The 21,573-nt window shown below is 35.0% G+C and overlaps 1 protein-coding gene and 3 pseudogenes across 1 annotated transcript; 2 read left to right on the plus strand and 2 right to left on the minus strand.

Annotated features, from left to right (window-relative positions):
- Window positions 1–924: 924 nt before the first annotated feature.
- LOC141836882 (uncharacterized) lies at window positions 925–1,330 on the plus strand (annotated as a pseudogene).
- Window positions 1,331–2,802: 1,472 nt separating this feature from the next.
- Window positions 2,803–3,206, minus strand: LOC141837049 (uncharacterized; annotated as a pseudogene).
- Window positions 3,207–5,739: 2,533 nt separating this feature from the next.
- On the minus strand, window positions 5,740–15,977 carry LOC141837174 (protease Do-like 7; annotated as a pseudogene).
- A 512-nt stretch (window positions 15,978–16,489) lies between these two features.
- On the plus strand, window positions 16,490–21,204 carry LOC141841286 (25.3 kDa vesicle transport protein SEC22-1-like). The gene is made up of 6 exons (XM_074729432.1): window positions 16,490–16,616; window positions 17,572–17,766; window positions 18,353–18,513; window positions 18,596–18,742; window positions 19,071–19,147; window positions 20,820–21,204. Exons 2-6 carry the CDS (start codon window positions 17,579–17,581, stop codon window positions 20,901–20,903), a joined length of 657 nt encoding a protein of 218 aa, XP_074585533.1. The 5' UTR covers window positions 16,490–16,616; window positions 17,572–17,578; the 3' UTR covers window positions 20,904–21,204.
- Window positions 21,205–21,573: the final 369 nt, after the last annotated feature.

Consider the following 21,573-nt stretch of genomic DNA (forward strand, 5'->3'; position numbering starts at 1 on the left):
TCTCGCTAGCCAACAAACACTGTGAGATTGGCATATGAAAATTTGACTTTGAGATAATGATGGTTAATATAGGGAGAGTTTGAAAATTTTAATTATAATGTTGGATCATCTATCAAGATTCATTTATACTTTTTGATTTACTTTGATAGTTGGTAGAAATTTTTATAAAATTTATCTATGCTTTTCGATTTATCTTAGTAGCTATGAGGCTAAATCGAGTTAGGATCGGATAGTAAGAGTTGTAGATCTAGATTATAAAAAAATAATAGTAAAGATTTTTTTATAATTTAAGTGTTTGAATTTTATTTGATTAATTTTGAAAATAAATAAATTTTTAAAATTTATTTTTATATATTTAAAAATTAATTTTTAAAATATTTATCTCATTTAAAATTTAAATCTATATCCTCTTACTTCAGTAAAAAAATGGAATCCACTACCTAACGACTTCACATAGTCAGTTTCACGATCATCTATAAGGAGATAAATCGAGAAGTTGCAGTTGATCATGATTGTGAAGGACATTACCTTAGTTTTGTCGAGATTCAATCTTTATCCATTTCAATAAATTTATTCCATCGTAATCAACTCAATTATATCCCGAAGCAAATCTATATCCTCTTATATAACAAGGACATTTTAGTTGATTAATAATTCATGCTCTTCAAAAATAAGTATGTCCATTGTTTGGCAAAATAGCCCTTTGAAGAAGTCTCTCTCTCCTTTTGGTCTTCATCTAACTGAAAAAACAACCCTCCAGATTTTTTTTCGTTTATTAGTTCTTTGAACCGACTTGACCGGTGGAATAAACCCGGTTCAGTTTCGGTGGAGTAAACCGCTCCTCCAATTTCTCCGCCGCCCGTCTTCCTCTTCGCTTCTATAAAACCGTGCCACAGGCGAGCCACCACTTGCACCACCGCCGGAATGGGTCTCCGGTTCCTCGACGCCGTCGCCACCCTCGTGTTACGTGCAGCGAGGAGACTTTCTGGCTGCCAGCGCGACGTCGTCTCCCCCTCCGGCCGTCGCCGCCGCCGCCCGCCGTCGCGAGAAGAGGGAGTGGTGGAATTGGAGCTGCTCAGGCGACGCAGTCGGCGTCGAAGAGGACGGAAGCGTGTGGCGGAGGACGATTCTGATGGGAGAGAAGTGCAAGCCGCTGGACTTCCCCGGAGTCATCTACTACGACGCGGGCGGCCGACGGCTGTCGGAGGTGCCCACACCGCGCTCGCCCATGAGGAGCCCGTTTCCGTCCTACACCGCCAGGAGTCCGGTCACCGCCGGTTACAGTAATTAGTTCGCTGTGTTCCTCTGCTTCAGTCTCTGTTTTGTGGTTGATAATTACTGTTTATCGTATATTTTTAAATTTATTGTTTATATATTAATTATAATTTATAAATACTATCAACGTAATATAATTTTGAACCTTTTAAACAATCAAAGCATCTTAACTAAAAAATAAATACACTATTAAAAAATAAATAGAAAAATAAATATTGATTAAGCTCACCTCAGCTCACAGTCTTTAAACCCTAAACTCTAATCTAAATCCTAAACTTTAAATATACCCTTTAAGAAAATTATATATTACATTTTGATTGATATAAAATTTTAAATGTATATTTTTAATAAAAAAATAGGCAATGTATCTTTATTAGACTATTTACAATTTTTTTTCTGCAACTAAAGGTGGAATCCGTCACCTTAGCGGTCCCACGGTTGGTCCTATGACCATCTGTGAGGAGGTAAATCGAAAAATTATAATTAGTCACGACCCAGGAGGGTATTGCATGACTCGTCAAAATTCGAACTCTTACCCTTTTCTTCAACTCTGTTGCGTCGTAACCAATTCAGTTATGCTCCTTAAATCACAATAATTTTATCATTACATCAAAACTTCCCTATTTTTTAATAAATTATTAAAATTTAAAATTATAAATATAGATTAGTTATAGAAAAATTATGGTAGATTTACATTTACCTCTGTTTTGTTTTCTAAAAAAAGAATGGGAAGAATCACGTTGCTTGGGTAATTTTTGTGGATTTAAACAAAGGCAACACGTTGACTTTGTTTAAATCCACAAAAATTACCCAAGAGCAACGTGATTCTTCCCATTCTTTTTTTAGAAAACAAAACAGAGGTAAATGTAAATCTACCATAATTTTTATTATAACTAATCTATATTTTATAATTTTAAATTTTAATAATTTATTAAAAAATAGGGAAGTTTTGATGTAATGATAAAATTATTGTGATTTAAGGAGCATAACTGAATTGGTTACGACGCAACAGAGTTGAAGAAAAGGGTAAGAGTTCGAATTTTGACGAAGTCATGCAATGCCCTCCTGGGTCGTGACTAATTATAATTTTTCGATTTACCTTCCTCACAGATGGTCATAGGACCAACCGTGGGACCGCTAAGGTGACGGATTCCACCTTTAGTTGCAGAAAAAAATTGTAAATAGTCTAATAAAGATACATTGCCTATTTTTTTATTAAAAATATACATTTAAAATTTTATATCAAATAAAATGTAATATATAATTTTCTTAAAGGGTATATTTAAAGTTTAGGATTTAATTAGATTTTAGGATTTAAAGAGTGTGAGCTGAGGTGAGCTTAATCACATTTGCTAAAAAGGGTATATTTTTTTCTTATTTATTTTTTAATAGTGTATTTATTTTTTAGTTAAGATGCTTTGATTGTTTAAAAGGTTCAAAATTATATTACGTTGATAGTATTTATAAATTATAATTAATATATAAACAATAAATTTAAAAATATATGATAAACAGTAATTATCAACCACAAAACAGAGACTGAAGCAGAGGAACACAGCGAACTAATTACTGTAACCGGCGGTGACCGGACTCCTGGCGGTGTAGGACGGAAACGGGCTCCTCATGGGCGAGCGCGGTGTGGGCACCTCCGACAGCCGTCGGCCGCCCGCGTCGTAGTAGATGACTCCGGGGAAGTCCAGCGGCTTGCACTTCTCTCCCATCAGAATCGTCCTCGCCACACGCTTCCGTCCTCTTCGACTCCGACTGCGTCGCCTGAGCAGCTCCAATTCCACCGCCTCCCTCTTCTCGCGACGGCGGCGGCGGCGGCGGCGACGGCCGGAGGGGGAGACGACGTCGCGCTGGCAGCCAGAAAGTCTCCTCGCTGCACGTAACACGAGGGTGGCGACGGCGTCGAGGAACCGGAGACCCATTCCGGCGGTGGTGCAAGTGGTGGCTCGCCTGTGGCACGGTTTTATAGAAGCGAAGAGGAAGACGGGCGGCGGAGAAATTGAGGAGCGGTTCAGAAACTGAACCGGGTTTATTCCACCGGTCAAGTCGGTTCAAAGAACTAATAAAGTTCTGCGAAAAAAAAACGTGGTGGCCGAAGGCTTTGAACAGGACAGAGATTGATGTTATCGCAAATGCTTAGACCTTCGAACCACTCACCTCATTCTGCAAGCAACCACGTCCTGACCAGCTGACCCCGCCCGTGGGAGTTGGAGGGTTGTTTTCAGTTAGATGAAGACCAAAAGGAGAGAGAGACTTCTTCAAGGGCTATTTTGCCAAACAATGGACATACTTATTTTTGAAGAGCATGAATTATTAATCAACTAAAATGTCCTTGTTATATAAGAGGATATAGATTTGCTCGGGATATAATTGAGTTGATTACGATAGAATAGAATGGTTGAAATAAGCAAAAATTGAATCTCGACAAAGCTGAGATAATATCCTCCTCCGTCATGTCAACTACAACTTTTCGATTTATCTCTTCATAGATGATCATGAAACTGACTATGTGAAGCCGTTAGGTAACGAATTCCATTTTTTTACTGAAGTAAGAGGATATAAATTTAAATTTTAAATGAGATTAATATTTTAAAAATTAATTTTTAAATATATAAATAAATTTTAAAAATTTATTTATTTTCAAAATTAATCAAATAAAATTCAAACACTTAAATTATAAAAAAATCTTTACTATTATTTTTTTATAAACTAGATCTACAACTCTTACTATCCGATTAATCCGGAAGAGATAAAATTTTTTTATAGCTACTAAGATAAATCGAAAAGCATAGATAAATTTTATAAAAATTTCTACCAACTATCAAAGTAAATCAAAAAATATAAATGAATCGTGATAGATAATCCAACATTATAATTAAAATTTTCAAACTCTCCCTATATTAATCATCATTATCTCAAAGTCAAATTTTCATATGCCAGTCTCACAGTGTTTGTTGGCTAGCGAGAGTTAAGAGGGGCATTAATTACGCTCAACTGGGTTGTAATCTCAAATTTATTTTGACAAGTGACACTTAGCGATCCTTAAATTTTTTGTCGTGGCAAGTTGTTAATCTTGACTTTAATTGTGGTTTAGCTAACCTCAACAAGCAAATCACCAATTATCCTACCTAGATGATGGCTAGGAAACGGTCTAACCCATTTCGTGTGATAGCATGCAAGATATTTCTTTATTTGGTCTTCCATTCAAACTCAAAACATGAAAAATATTTCTCATCATTTTAATTTTCATCAATGCACCAACAAGAAGAATACCTTCTCGCCCTTAAATAATTGTATTATTTCAGAGTTACTCAAATTCCTACCAGTCCCTATAATTAGCTAATAAGAAATATCAAACATTAATTAGACAAAGTTAGTTGTATGTCATCCATTAAGTAAACAAACAATGAATATGTGAGAAGGTGGTGATGATCTTTCCATCAAGTAAATGATAGCTTAAGAAGAACTAATTTGGTTCAAAATTTTGCCATGGTGGGTCTCAAGCAAGCAACAAATGACCATGGCAAGGCGACCGCAAAATCTAACCAAAATACAGTATCATCAACAAAAGGCAATTCATAAGTAATCAACAACATTAGTTTCAATTGGAAACTAAAAAGCTAATGTCACTTGTCCAATAGATCCAAAGATCATAGATAGTTGGGTTAACTTCTTCATTAGTGTCCATAAATAATAATCACAAAATTAATCTCAAGAACTTGTATTAAATCATTGACTGTGGAGCATATAAACTTAACCACTAGAACTTTATGCAGTACATATCTCCACCTTAGGCCTTTTCCCACAATTTCTAAATGTCTACTGAGTGCAATTATTTCAAATCCACACATTGCCGGGGAAGACAATGGCTTAACAAGTGCAGCTGGGAACTCTTTGGAGTTTACTATTGCATATTTAGGGACAAATCTTGCATTATGTACTTCAAAATAAGATATAATCACACTTATAGAAATGGACATGTACCTCCAGATGGAGAATCATGAGTCATCTGTGGCAAATTTGATTCATTTGGATTTTGTATCTCAAAGCTTAAAGGGCCCTGCCGCTACCAACTTGATTTCTTCAAACTAAAGAAGAAAATTGTGTTGGAGGTCTTTGCATGTGATGGAGTCTTTGGAATGACAATTGATATCCTTGTTACATTAGCTAAAGCTTTGTACATTTATATTCATTTCTATCACAACAAGATGGACTTTACCCAGGATGAGAATGGACCAGCTATTAAATCTTGGATGGAAATTTCTTTTACCTATTTCTTTGGGTAATCTATTATTGACAACTTCTTCTCAACTTGTTTCGCTATAAATTAAATAATAGAATACGATAAGAATATTCTAGATTCATAACCCCTTTCAAACAAGAGAAAGAAACATCAATTTATTCATGGATATCTACAATATGTTTCCAATGGTGACTAGGTTCATGAATTGGGTCTCACAACTTGGATGGTGTGTTCGATCCTGATATTTGGCTGCTACTCAAAGCTTTTATCACTTTTCGTCGCCACATGGACGTTTCTGGATCAAATTTAACCCCAAGTTGGCCAGTAGTGAAGATCCTGTTCAATGTCAGCACATGTGGCTTCCCAACTCAAATGTACCGTCCTCACTCTCACAAATTCCCCATGCTCCAGCCTCTGTGTTTTTGATACAAAAAAACAATCTTATAGATCTTAAACACGTCAAACAGAAGCAAGATGGGCATGATAAGGCGTACCTTTACCACTTCTAGAAAAGCTTCTAGGTCTGGTGTTGGTTTCCCATTTACCTCAACTAATCCATTGCAGGGCGTGAAGACCATATCTATGAACTGGACTTCCATGGCACTTTCTGAAAAAAAGAAAAACAATCGTTTACCAAAGTGCAATAACACATTAGAGTTTTATGTTGTTTCAGAAGCATAAAATTTTTGAGAAAAAGCAAGGGTGCCAGAAGAGAGTGGAATGTTCATGCAAATAACAGTTAAAGGTCCTTGAGAACAAGAAAATGGGTGCGCTTCTGAGGGATTGCTCATCCCAACCCTCAGCAGGGATGCGTTACCAAAACATTTTCGATAAATACAGAATACGATTTCAAGAGCAAAAAATGAGCCCTCACTATTATCTTCAACTAATTAAGCATAAAAATGAAATATGCAAGTTGGTATCATGGTTTCAATAGTCTAGAAATACCCCATTTACACTTAAAATCGTAAGACTTTTCTCTCGAGAACAAATAGTTTACTATTTCTCCTAAGGCATTTAGTTGAAGTCACAGAGTCATGGATAGCTGATAAGGGGCATGAAGTTTTTACATGAAACCCAAAGGGAGATGAGAACAAAATAACTATAAATTAATTTTTATGACGGATCACGTAATTTCATTACCTATCGACTGGCTAAATGTCATCCTGTCGCATAAGTATAAACCGTAAACAAGAACCTAGTAGCTGAAAAAGTGCTGGTTTTCTCCACCTTGCTACATATACACCATGCCCTTCTTCAGGAAGAAAACCGACTAACGAACGCTGAATGTGGATCCTGAATTATGCATCCACACCAATTCACCATGCGAGTTGTTCCATTGCCATCCCTTATGTCAGTTCCCGACAATAATCTCTCTTTCTTGACCCTGTATCAATAGAAAACATAAACACCAAGTTTTCCTCCAGATATTCTGAATCAAATAACCCGTCTCTACCTGACATAAAATAGTCATTTTAAGTTCTCCACATCGTTGTCACTTTTGTCTAGCTCCCTGCAAGCATTTTCTATGGTGTTTTAGAAAGCATGTGATTGGTTCTTTATTGATTGCTAGAATCATGTCCCCTTGCTCTAGCAGGCCTTCAGCCTTTGATCCTGCTAAACAACCTTTTACACGTAGGACCTGCCTTCTAATAGGATCCTTTTTGGCAAGGACCTGAAACAATAGAAATACATACTCAAACTACAGAATTAAGTCAAGTCGTGCCCTTAGATACAAGATTGACAATTGTAACTTCTGAACTGAATAAAACTATCGCTAGGGAACATAAAAATTAATAAGCATGTTTATTAGATTTTAGGCAAGTTAACACAGTCCATTATGCTCTATTACCAATCTTCAACCAAGCTGTAAATATGAAGAATTAAAGGTACTTTTGCAAGGTTGCCTTGCTCCCCTACCAAGGATTGCAAGCATATTTACAATGTTACAACAAATACAAAGTTCTAAGTTTTAGTCTTTATTCAGTGCTTACAGTGCAGTGTAATAAAAAAAATATACTATCATATCACAGAGGTTACAGCATACTGGATACAGTATGTAAATTTGAATGGAATTATCAGTTAACGTTCTAAATAGTATATAAAAACTCAGTTTATTTATTTAAACCTAGACATAAGTTAACATTGTCATATAATTAGATACTGCTCACAATGCATGCCATTTTATAGATTACAACAAACATGCTTAACACATGTTACTAAAATGTATAGTTGAAAAGAAGAAATGAAAACTGTTGAAGCCTTATTAACTTGTGAATTAGATTACTGCCAAGCAATATATACATGTAAATGAAACAACATCAATAAGAGTATAGAAGACATAAGGATGTGGAGAAGGATGTGCAGAACTAAGAGAAATAAAATAATCATTACCTGCAAGCTCTTAGAGGTATCCTTGAGTCAATAAAATAAGAAAATAGGTTATTTCCAAAGATGAATCTGGAGATAATTTAGTTAAACAAATTGAATTCATTTATTGAAGATATGATGGATTAAAAAACAAATGGCACCCAAAAAATAAACAGACAGAAAGACCATAAAAAGACCAAAAATATGATCCCCAAATATTTACGTTGACAAACTTTATCTAAGATATCTAATTCATTAAACTCATCTTATATTATATGAATGCAGTGGAATTGAATTCTCATTTGTAAGAATTGAAGAACATTCAAGAAACGAGTAAATCAATTACCTGTACCCATCTGTCACTCAGACCAAAATTTCTAGCCTTTGAAAGCAATGTAGGGAAAAAGCTCCACTTCCAGAATTCTAAGAGATGGCATTGGTCTCTTACACCATTGATGAGAAGAAGTGGACCTGGTGACTGCCTAAGACTCTCAAGAACTTGACCAATTGCATAGATGGGTATGCCTCTAACAAATTGATGATCTTCCAAAGAGTTACAACCATATTTCAGCTGCACCATGGATAATGAAATGTTGTTCTCACAAACATGTAAAAAAGAAAGTATTTACAGTTATCCAAGTTGTGAATACCTGAGTAGAAAAGCTTGCCCATAGTGCTTGAACCATTCCATGTTCATTGGTAAGCACGCCAGAAAAGGTACTACCAAAAATCTGAAGCCAAAAGAGTCAGCAAATAGAAGTACACGTTTTATAAAAGGCTTTCAGAGATATGACAATTGCAATGAAAGTACCAGTATCAAGCTCAATACATTTTGATATTAGTTGAACGAGACCGTGGGCTAAGCTGAACCAATATTTAGAGCAGCACATGGATTGGTAACGATAGATTTCCTCGATGTTGCTTGTAGACTTCTACTTAATCCCACAAGATATACAGAATCTCCTCTCTGTAAAGCAGGCTCTGTAAACAGAAATCATCAAAAAGATAAGCTATATATGAAAAGGGTGATACAACCTCTATAAAACTATTAAGTGGAATTGCTTATTTCCTCATCTAATTTGTAGAGTAAGCAAATACCAGCCTAACAACTATTAAGTGGAAACATCTGTTGGGTTGCAAGCAAACATAGTCCCACATCTAAAACACATGGGAAAGATCATGGGTTTAAAAGGATGGAAAGTATCTCCATTGGAATGAGGCCTTTTGGGGAGAGCCCAAGAACAAAACCATGAGAGCTTAGGCCCAAAGTGGACAATATCATGCCATTGTGGAGATGTGGACATTCTTTAGACCCTACAATTGGTATCAGAGCGAGGCCGCTCTTCACCAGACTAACCGCCGGATGAGCCATGATCCAGATCTAACCATGTGGAGACCCTCGGAGAAAACAAAGGAAGTAGGGGAGGCTCGGACCATGAGGGACATGGCAGCCGGACCATGAGGGACATGGCAGCCGGACCATGAGAAATGGCAGCCGGACCATGAGAAATGGTAAGCTTCCAGTGGTCCTTTGTTTATTGTTGGGTTGCAAGGGTGCAAACATAGTCTCACATCTAAAACACATGGGGAAAGATCGTTCTCCATTGGAATGAGGCCTTTTTGGGGAGAGCCTAAGAACAAAACCATCAAAGTGGGCCATGCCATTGTGGAGATGTGGGATCCTACATCCTTACACTAAATGGCTCACTCTTCAACTGAATGGATTTCACTCACTACGTTTCTAAGTTACATCTCAATGACTGAAGACTTAGTCACTTGGCATGAAATATAGGCCAACAAATTTTGTGGTTTCCCTTTTTTTCTAAAAAAAATACTATGTTACACTCCACAGTGATGTTCAAAGCTAGACTTCAGCAGATTGAGAAGGAACCAAAATATAGATTAGCTGGGTCAAAATGCTATTTGATAAATAACCCTTTTGTTGCAGCTATTTGTATATGTAACCACCATCATTCTCATTACTGATCACCAAATCATAATCCGTCAGCCTAGGTGTTTCTCCAGTACAAACCTATTAATAAACAGTAACCATGTCAAAGTACAATGCTGAGTTTATCAACTATAAGACGAATTCTTTTGGCATATCAATTCTCAAGCACAAAAGTTCAGAAGTTAGAAAAAAAATATGGGCTAGTAAAACATTACTGTTGAATTTGAAAAATACATATACATATTAGGGTAATCTCCTAGATATATTAGCGCTAATCTCCTAGGTAGTCTCTTTTCTATATGTATATTATCTCATTATCATCTTATATATACATCAGTATGTATTTGGATATTTGTAAATAGATTTCAATCTATTTTGAAAGTAGGTACCTAAGCCTCCCTCTCAAACAGTTCAAAAAACATTATAAAGACCTAGCTTGTTACAAATACAAGGTTTAAAATCTTGTTGCATGTTGGAATTTCATACCGTGCCTGAGTTTTGATACATGAAATTGGTGATGAATTGGAATGGAGGAAGTAGATGAAGAAGAAAAAGAGAAGACTATGAAGCTAAGTACAGGTGGGTAAAGTATAGAGGATCATTCCATGCCACAATTTTGGTCCCCGGTTAGAATGGTAAATTTGACATCATTTTATGATGACACTCAAAACACTTTAGCATGCATTTAACTATGTGGTCATAAATTTAGATTGATTTTATTCCTATAATACCCTTTTACTTAGTTTATTTATTTATAAAACAATAGCTAGCAATTAGATAGTTGAATTAAAATTTTTCATACTACATCATACAAATGGCCAATACATTTTTATATGTGCTAAAGCATATTGAGATGAATTTAGATGGCTTCTACACATTTAATCTTAACTTTTCTATTTTTAATAAAACTATACTAACTAGTAATTGAATTAAAAATAAATTATAATTTTCAATAGGCCCAACAAATTGAGAGCTATCTTTGCTCTGTTTACTCCAAGGTGTGGATTGAAGAAGGAAAGAAATTCAAGGTGGAAAAAAATTCCTAGGGAAAAGGGAAAAGGAAAAGGGAAAAGTAAAGAAAAAGAAGGGAAAGATGAAGGGAATGAAGGAGGAGGGGGGGGAGAGATTTATGTTGTCTATCACAGCTAGAAAAATATGGCATTATATCATTGATAAAACCAATTTATGTGTTAACCATGTGATCTAGACCAATAATCTACCAAAGGCCTATCTACTGAATTGAGTGGGATGTGAGCAAAGTGAGTGAAAGATGACCACAGACAAATGCGTGTAAAGACTCAAGTTTACCATATTGATGAGCACATAGCAAGCTCTAAACACAAAGTATTAGATAAAATTGGTTGAATCTAAGTTTTAATTTGTTGATTATGAATGATTTCTGTGTTGCTATTTAGTCTGAATTTGTATAATTTCTTCATTAATCCAAATCCTGCCAATCTTTAATGAGCAGGCATCACTTACCTGGTTTATACACCCTTTAATCAATACACTTACAATAAACAAACTGCTGGCACAAGAGTACTCCATCACAGAGAATGGGGAAAGTGAGAGAAATGATTTTAATCATTAATACTCTCTTTATGCATGTTCCAGACTTACTTCATAGCAATGCAACCAAGTCTATAAATTACCTTGATTTATTCATACGATAAAGAGACAGTCAACTCCCATAATATTCTCATCAAGAACGAGAAATAGAATGTCACATAACATTAATTTTTTAATCTGATTTTATGCCAATAATAAACATAGGTTGTGCAAGAGAATATTACATAATATTTTTACTAGAACAAGATATGCCCTCAAAATAAACTAACCAGGAAGAAGTTCAGCTGCACGAACACTGGAAGCACCAACCCCCAGAGCAGAAGGATCATAAGCAACAAGAGCATAATTGTGAACAGGGTGCAGAAAACAACCTAAGGAAATTCTGTAAGTGCAATTGCAGCATCAGCAAACTGACCTACATTTCAAATAATCAATGATACCCTTACCTCTCCGGGAATTTCCATAGGATATGCAGCGAATGACAGCATTACATCAGAGACAGATACAGCAACTGTATTCTTGTCAACAGCGGCTAAACCCATGGTTTCTGAATGATGTACAATAACTCCTGTCCCCAAAAAATGTTGAGAATGGACACCATCAATCATACATGATTGTGGTACATGAACCTGCAAGTGTTGATATAATTGAACAAATTTGCAAGAATAAGTATATTGTATAAATACAAACCAATAACTATAATGCAGCTTACATGTAACTAATAGCAATTTCAAATCATGGTAACAATGGATCCACAGATTAAGAGAAAAGCCGTTTAAAAGAATAATCAATATTTTAATGCAAGAGTGATAATGTTAAATCTAAAAAAAGTAACTCAAATAAATTAAATAAAATAGATTGGAAGCCTCTTGGAGTATGAAAAATGAGACAAGAGGGTTATATCACCATAAATTGCTACTTCTCTTTTTTTTTATCAAGCATCCATAAAAGTAGAGAAATAAAAGGCAAATACTTTTCTAAAATTATCTGATGCAAAAAGCTAAAATTTCAAACCATAATACTAATAAAGCTAGACAGAATATCTCAATACTAACACAGTTTTATAAGCTTATCTGCAACAACTTAAGTATATCAAGATACATCTTAGTTAAATATTCAAGACTTGTTCTCACCTATATTCATATTGACTAGTAAAGCTGCACCAATTTATAGTGTTGATATCCAGTTGAAACAGCAGCAAAAAGTAACTTATCACATCAGTCATTTCAGCAACAATTTGCTCACTATTTTTTATCAAAATATTTGCACTTCATTTCTAGCCCCAACACACAGGTATACTACCTGTTTGTAACTGAATATTTAGAAAACAGCTGCCTGTCTTCACATGTTCCCTAGTGTTATTAGCCAATTAATATATACTTCTAGCAAAAATGTATAACCACTATAGTTATTCAAGCCCATTACATAGCCATTATAGTTATCCAACTCATGAGAAACTACAAGGAAACTAAAGCAAACTCAATGACTTTTGCATTTTCCATTGAAAATATAGTGTGAAATAAAGACAAACTGTACAGTCTTTAAGTTATATATTTTAAGCAGCATATGTCAGTCTTGAGTCTTCTATTATCAAATTATATTTTTTCCATGAAAGACTGGCAAATGCTGCTCTAAGCATCCATAACATTTGAAGCATGATGCCTTTATAGGATAAACCAACAATAGTGAAGCATCACTGTTAAAAGGGAGCAATAGAATAGATAAATAAGCAAAACTAAGAACCAAATATCAACAATAGCTGCTGCATAAGAATTTTTCAAAAGTAAATGCTCAATCAGATGGCCATACTACTGTAATTTTCATAAACCCACTGAAATTAGAAAGCTCTTCCCTACCTCAAACATTACGAGAGTGGGCTCTATCACTTGTTCTGCAATTGATGCATTTGTTCGAACTGCTACCTGATGATGCAAAACCTCGGTATTTTCCAAGTTGGGTTGATGCTCCAAGTTCGGATCTTTAATATCATCCAAAGATCCATCGGAGAATACTCTTCCTTCTACTATTGAATCTTCCTCTATTCGTTGCCTCTTTTTGTCACGAAAGGAACCATCCCCAGAAATTGAATCATCAACAATGTTCTCATCATCAGTCTGCACTCTGTTACACCTATCCTCCCAGTTCTCATTGTTGTTCTGATGATCAGCTTCCAATCGTCTCTCGCCAATAACTGGTGTTTCCATAAGGGCTGTGCTTATTCTACCCCAGTCAATAGTTGAAGAAGATATGGTAGAGTCAGCTGCTACAGCTGGTCTAGCCACCCATAGCCCTATGCTATCGTCACAGACATATAGTTGTGGAGGGGCATACCATTCATGACGATCAATTGTAATCAAAACTGACTGCAGGCAAAATTTGACAAACCCAGTATAAAAAGATTGAACAGATGAGTAAAACAAAGAAAGATTAATGGTAATGTTGGGTTTATAGAAAACAATCAAGCAAGATTAACAATAATGTTGGGTTTATGGAAAACAATTGCACAGAGTGAAAAAAAACATGTTATCCTGTCAAACATGTAATGAAAAGGCAACATAACACTAGTCTCCATTGTCATTGGTAAATTCTTGATGTTATAAGTAAAAATAAATACATAAATAAAACTAATTAAAAGGATTGTTGCTTGAGAGAACTGTGACTATGTATTTAAAACCAGAATAGTTTTGGCTTGAGGTAATCCAAGTGTTAATGGCACACATGAAAATCCAAAGAAGTGAAATAACTATCTGGCAAAGTGGACAAGAAGACAAACAACACCTTGTTACGGTGGCGGTCCACATGGCTCACATATTCTAAAGGCACCCGTGCACCCCTGCATAATTTTGATAAAACTGATACGAAATCATCTATTTTTGATGTCTCTTCCCAGCAAGCTTCTTGATAATTGCATGGCGTGGGACACCAGCTCAGAGAGGATATACCTGCAGTATGTAGTTTAACTACTTGGACTTTTTATTACCAACTACAAAGCATGATGCATCAGAATTTCAGTTTCTAAGGAAACAAGAAACAGAAGACAATCAAATCTGCAAGTAAAGAGCATTCAGAGTACTACTGCTATGATACCATATAGCAATTTAGAGAAAAACACAGTATTGAGCCACATGAGAAACCAATGCCACTATAATGATTTACATTTAACATCCAAGAATCGAATTGAGCATAACTATAAATATTTTTTTTTATAAAATCCAGTTCATTATGAAAAAAAATAGCTTCAAAGAGTAATACATTAATCACAAAATATATTAAAAATACACTTTTTGATCGAAACTATTTATTAGGGCACCTTTTGGAAAATTTTAAATTCGTAAAAAATATAAAGTTCAATATTAAATTTTATATATTTTTTAAAAAAATTAAATATAAAACTCATGATAAATTAATTTAATACAAAACAAATATTGTTTATATATATATATATATACTTAATTTATTACAAATATCCTAAATTAGTTTTGGATATACTTAATTATAATATTTGAATTTTTATAAAAATTTATTAATATGATAATGTTGACACTTTCATTTTAAAATAACCTATTTGATAATTAATAATGTTCATAATTCATACTTTTGTTTTGATAATTTGATTCCTTTTATCAATAAAAAAAGAGGAAGAATATAATCGCAGTAGAAAAGGTGATTCCTTTTATAATGTTCTTTTATATGATCAGTAATATAAAAAAATCATAGATGAATTATATATATCACAGTAGAAAGAAAAAGAGGAAGAATATATAATATGAATAAGGAAACAAATTGATAGGATAAAAAAAAAATCTTACTTTTTTATTCGATGGAATTGAATTCATGCTCTTAAATATTTTAATTCTATTTATAATTGTTCCATTCATTTTTATAATATTGTATCAAAATTTTTAAAAAATAACTTTTCTGGTTTTTATATTTCCAAAATATGTGAACACCTTTTCAAAGGATTAATTGTCATTTTTTTTAAAAAAATATCTGTTAAAGTTTTTATTGGGAAAAGTAGAATTTATATATATAGATTTACTCTTAAATATTTTAATTCTATTTATAATTGTTCCATTCATTTTTATAATATTGTATCAAAATTTTTAAAAAATAACTTTTCTGGTTTTTATATTTCCAAAATATGTGAACACCTTTTCAAAAGATTAATTGTCAATTTTTTTTTAAAAAATATCTGTTAAAGTTTTTATTGGGAAAAGTAGAATTTTTATATATAGATTTATTATAACATAAATCTATAAAAAGGGTTAGGATACGATTGAGTGGATAAAAGTTTCATATAGTTTTCTTTTCCTTGGGCAGGGGAGAATTGATAATTCTTCTCCGAGTGATCAGAGGTTCAATCAAACTCTAAGATGGGTGATGATGTTCGAGATTGGTCTTTGCTTCCGCTCGATCTTCTTACAAAACTCGGAGAAAATTTAGAATTTCCACATCAAATTGTATTTCGTACGGTATGCAAATCTTGGTGCTCGGCTCTTCCTTGTATTGTTTCTCCATGTCCTTGGCTTCTTCTTCCTTCTGAGCAAATTAACAGCCCATGTACCTTTTATCTTTGCCCTCAAACAATGAGCCCTGTTCCAATTTCTTAAAATATTCTCCGGTGCCTCCGCTCTATGGCATGCGTTATGCCGGTTCTAATGTCGGTTGGGTCGCAATTGTCGACTTAGATTTTAACATAAGACAAGAGCAAATTGTATCTACTTCACCGACACGTGGGAAGGACTACTCTCTAATGCTCGTGTGAATAAACCAATTCCTGATTTTGGTCTATTTGATTTGGAAGAAGAAAGACTTGAGAGATGGTGCTCGCCATTTCCATATGAAGAAACTGTATTATATTCTCCACCTATTTGGTTTCTGCCGTCGTCTTGAATCAGAGATTACTTGGTTTAATTTAATGTAATCTTCTTTTTTTTTTTACTTTTCTTTAAAATAAATTGTAATGTAAACTTTTTTCTACTATATATATATATATATATATATATATGATATTTTTGTAAATATGCAATATAATAATTTAATGCAATTTCTTATTCCTGCCGCGACTGTTTAATTTCCTTCGTCTTCCTCCCTTCTGCCCCTTTCACTTCTCCGTCAATCGATCGATCGATCTTTGGTCTCTTGGAGCGATCGCTTCGCCGAGCTTCCGCCTCGCAGTACAGTCGCGCTCCTCCGCTGGTGCTTTCTCCTTTCTCTGGTTTCGTCTTTTCTTTTCTTCGTTCTGGCGCTGGTTTTAGATTTAGATCGTATCTAGATACTGTTTCTCCAGATTGCGTGTTAATGAATTGGGTACCTGACAGCGAGCGAGGTTAAGCGTCCTGAGGTTTTTGGACTAGTTTGCGGCGGGCTTCAGGCGGCAGTCCGATTTCTCGGCGCAAATTGTATCGGCTGATTCCGTTGTTTAATTTGGCCTATCTGGATTTGCAATTGAACGTTCCTGCAAACTTGGATTAGGATGATTTCTTTGTGGTTAGGTCTCGTGAATTGGACCATAACAATTACGATAATCAAATGTCCGTGTTCATAAAACTGCTTTACGTTGAATTTGCTGCGTGGTAGATTGATAGAAACATGCATACAGATTTTAGTGGGCTGCAATTTTTTACAGGACGATCTCCAAGTTCAAATTTCCACCTAAAGTTAACAAAGTATACGCATAACCTTACCCTTGTTTGATTTCTAAATGCCTGTCAGACATGGGTCGTGTAAAACTATTGTGAACGAACGACGCTTTGTTGATGCGAGTTCCTTTGGTCGGATGGTGAGCTCTTTAAGTAGATGAACAAGATTGAACATAATCTAGCTCAGGTCAGCTACCTCTAAATTTTTTAATGTTGGCTCTTTAGGCCTTGCCTACCTCCTAGGCGCTAGGAAATGGGTCTATTGCCTACTGCTTGGAATTGTATTTTAATATCTTGCTGTAGATTTTAACTTTTTCAAGTTTTGTCTTGGAGAAGTTCAAGTGCACCCGCACCCTATTAAGCAGTTGGTTATCTAGAGTGGAACTGTTTTGCTCTCTTCTTTTTTCTCATTCTGAATTTTCAAGAGATACTTGTATCTCATTTTTCTCTTCTAGATGGCCTGGTAGCTTTGAAGGTCATTTTGTTTAGCTTCTTTGCTTCCTATTCTCCAGGGTTAAGATGGTGAAATTGACAATGATAGCACGTGTTACTGATGGCCTACCTTTAGCGGAAGGATTAGATGATGGTCGTGACCAGAAAGATGCTGATTTTTACAAACAACAAGCGAAGATTTTATTTAAGAATCTCTCAAGAGGTCACTATGAGGCTTCTAGGATGTCAATTGAGACTGGTCCATATTTCTTCCAGTATCCTAATTCACTAGTGGTTATTTTCTCAGTATTCCTGATATCTAGCAAGTGATAAAAGCATTTGTCTTTAGAATCTTGTGAAGCAGTTCATAGGTAATGGAAATCATCAGGGGGCATAGTTCTTACAATGAGCTCTTGTATAGTTTCTAGTTTTCTGTATTTAACATTATTCATGGGCCTTCATTAGTAGAAGGTGTACATTTCTTTTCTTGATGGAATCTTGTTTAGGAGACATTTGACTCATTACTTCTTGCAAGTAGTACCTGTTGACGAGCCTATCCAACTTGAAATAGTTTGCATGTTAAAGCTTGTTGTTGTTGACAATATGACTCTGTCCTTTGTGATGTATGCAATAGATCACCACCAATTGGATACATCATTGCAGCTAATTTTATTTTGTTTCACTTGTTAAAACAAAAGCCATTAACACTTTTGCTAGTATTTAGCAGCTTCTGATGTTATAAAAGATATTTGATTATGTTAAGTAAGTAATTATTTTGTTTGCTTTTATTAGCTGTTATTATGTGGCCATATCTCAAATGTGATACATTCTTCTACATTTCTCTTTAACTCATTCACTTAGCTACATTATTGAGGGCCGTGTTTGCTATCTTACAATGTGTGATCGTTCTTACCCCAAGAAGCTTGCTTTCCAATACTTGGAAGACCTCAAGAATGAGTTTGAAAGGGTCAATGGGAATCAGATTGAAACTGCTGCAAGACCTTATGCTTTTATCAAATTTGGTACAGTATTCATCTACAGCAATCATCAGTGTATTTTCCTAACTACATTCCAACTTAAACGTTTATTGCTTGCTGGATGTAGACACTTTCATACAGAAGACTAAGAAGCTCTATCTGGACACTCGAACACAGAGAAATATTGCTAAGTTGAATGATGAACTGTATGAAGTCCACCAAATAATGACTCGGAACGTGCAGGAGGTTCTTGGTGTTGGCGAAAAATTAGACCGTATGTTTTGTAACTCAACTGTTTCATTACATATGTAATGTACTTGAGAGAAATTAATTAGTGAAAGATGTTGTTACAAATAAAATGAGTACTCATCAAACAATTTGTCAATTTCTGAACTTTAAAAAAGTCTCTCTTTTCCAATCTGTAATGGACCAATCGAATCTGAACTTTTCACCTTGTTTTTACACAAATTTATCATTTTTGTTTACTTCTTTTCCCCATTTCAAGCAATATGTACTTCAAGTTAAAGAATGTTATAATTTGGGAAAAGAACACTTAGAAAAGGTTTTCTACTTGCATCCTAACAAATATGGAATCTTTGCAGAGGTCAGTGAATTATCAAGTAGGTTAACATCTGAGTCTCGAATCTATGCTGACAAGGCAAAAGATCTAAATCGACAGGTAAAAATTTGCTAAACATTTTACTTAGATCTGTTTCTCATTTTATTTGTTTGGTCATTATGCCTTTGAATTATAACTTTATATAAGTACTAGATGCAAGCCTCAAAATGTTTCTTGCTCCAACGCTAAAAGTGGAATTTTGTCTTGACCTTTTCCTGATAACAATCACAATGTAGTTAAGATTGATAGCTTATCTCAAACAATAGTTTCTATTCATTACAAAACTATTTTAGCTGGGGTTGCTTCCGAACTTGATGCCTCACACGGTACTTGACAAACATTGATATTCCACAAGTGCAATTTTTAACAGCGCCCTTGTATTCCTGTATGCGAAGGGGAGCCTTGACACAATAGTATAGTTGCTTCCGTGTGACCAAGAGGTCACGAGTTCGAGTCTTGGAAGCAACCTCTTGTAAAGCTAGGTAATACTGCATATAATAGATCCTTTCTTGAGACCCTACATGACGGAAGCTTCGTGCACCAAGCTGCCCCTTGTATTCCTGTATGTCTTGCATCTGAAAATGTCACTGAGGCTTGGTTTACTTGATGCATAACTAGAAGGGTGTGGGGTAGTGGAAGGTAAATAACACAAAAATGGATGACCATTCCATGATATAATTCTTTCCAAGCTTTAAAATCTCCATCTGAGCTAGAGTATTAGTCCTCAGTGGTGCCGATGGTGTATTGAAATGGTGCCAACCGACACCAATTAGGAGGAAGAATTGAGGGAAGAAGTAATGTGGGTGATGACCTCATTGCAGAACCCTATCTCATGGATGCACCTTGCTGAATCCTCGTTGTTGCTTGTCTTGCAAAGCAAGGCTTTTGAATCTGGTGGCAGCTCATGTAACCGAGGAAGATCTTTGCCTTCCTCAATTCTCTATCATGCCTCTCATTATGACTCTGATGCCAGCTTGTGGGACTGAAGAAGGCGTTCGCGACTCTCCCTTACTTGTACTGGGTGTATCATGTGTTGTGTATTAGTCAATGGGTGGAACGGTAAGTTCCTCTCATGCTAACTGGCACGGAATTAGATTTAAATCCTTGTTTTTTCCTCCACTATTTTGTAAGGAATGAAAGTGGAAAAGATATAATTGATTTTTTGAATCTTAAGTAGCTGGTTATAACTGAGTTCCACTGTTTTCCGCCCAAATCGGGTTGAAGCAATTTGAAGGAAAGGAAAAGAAGCTTTGCCTCCCTTCTTCTGCCTCTTCCAAGATAATAAATAAAAATCTTTTCCCTTCCTAGTTTTCCCCTCCCCTATTTCTATCTCTCAGAGGAAATAAAACCTTCATGTTTTGGTTGCAGTAATGGCATAACAGACCCCAAAGTATGGCTTCCCAGCAATTAAATTTCACATAAATCTAAATCCATGAGGAAAATGTAATTAGCACTTGTTTTCTTGACCAGAAGTTGCTCTGGTTGGCCAATGTGTCTAATAGTCTCATCTCAATATACTTGTCGCCTCAAGTTTAGAGAAAGAAAGGAAAGACTCGCACAATTACATATAAAGCTCCATTTATGCATATTGTTTTATCAGTTTTCTTTCTTTGTGAGCAAGGATCATGTCATAGGCGAAGTGCATCTTTAAATTTTTTTTTTCTGTGACTTCAAGTCTGTTTACATTCCATTTTCTTCATCCAATTAATTTATATCCTCTACTCCTTTACAGGCTTTTATTAGAAAATGGGCTCCCGTTGCCATTGTTCTTGGAGTAGTCATGCTTCTCTTGTGGGTTAGAAAGAAGTTTTGGTGAATGAATCTGATGTTTATATTTAGATACCTTCTCATTCTCTGCACCGTATACCAATTTTGTGGTGTTGGCCATTTAGAATTAATTAATCTTCAGGTTGACTGTAAAAAAAAAAAGGAAAAAATATGACTTTTCTTTCAACAATTACAAGAATTAAACTGCAATATTGCTTCAAAATTTTAAATACTGTGCAATGTGATTATTTCTTTGTTTGCGTTCATGGCCATATTTGTGAACTTTGTGTGTATATATAATTATAGTGCTTTACCAATCCATGCTGTAGCAATACCTTCACTGAAAGTTCATCCTAGAATATTCATAAAAATCATTAGAATAAAATCAAAATTGATAATTTTACCTGGTCTGCAAATCGAAACTAAATCAATAAACCGTTGATTTTTTTTTTAAATTCCATTTATCAGCTTCAAGTTTACCACTTTTACATGGTTGTCATTCAAGTTGATTTCTGGATTCACTGTCAAGAAAACTGTCTATTCTAGACTTATTGTTTTCATATCTGAATATAATTAGGTCACACAAGTGATTGCAGTCACTTTCTGTCTCTTTTCAAAGTTACTTCCACAGAATTGCCTGTAGTTTAGAAATTTTTGTTCTAGTGCACACCAATTGAGGTTCTTCTGACTTTGGATTTTTGTTGAATTCCCTAACCATG

Source organism: Curcuma longa, chromosome 11 (genome assembly GCF_044706935.1).
Source record: "Curcuma longa cultivar G26 ecotype Majalengka, Jawa Barat chromosome 11, ITB_CL_G26_1.1, whole genome shotgun sequence".
NCBI lineage: Eukaryota > Viridiplantae > Streptophyta > Magnoliopsida > Zingiberales > Zingiberaceae > Curcuma > Curcuma longa.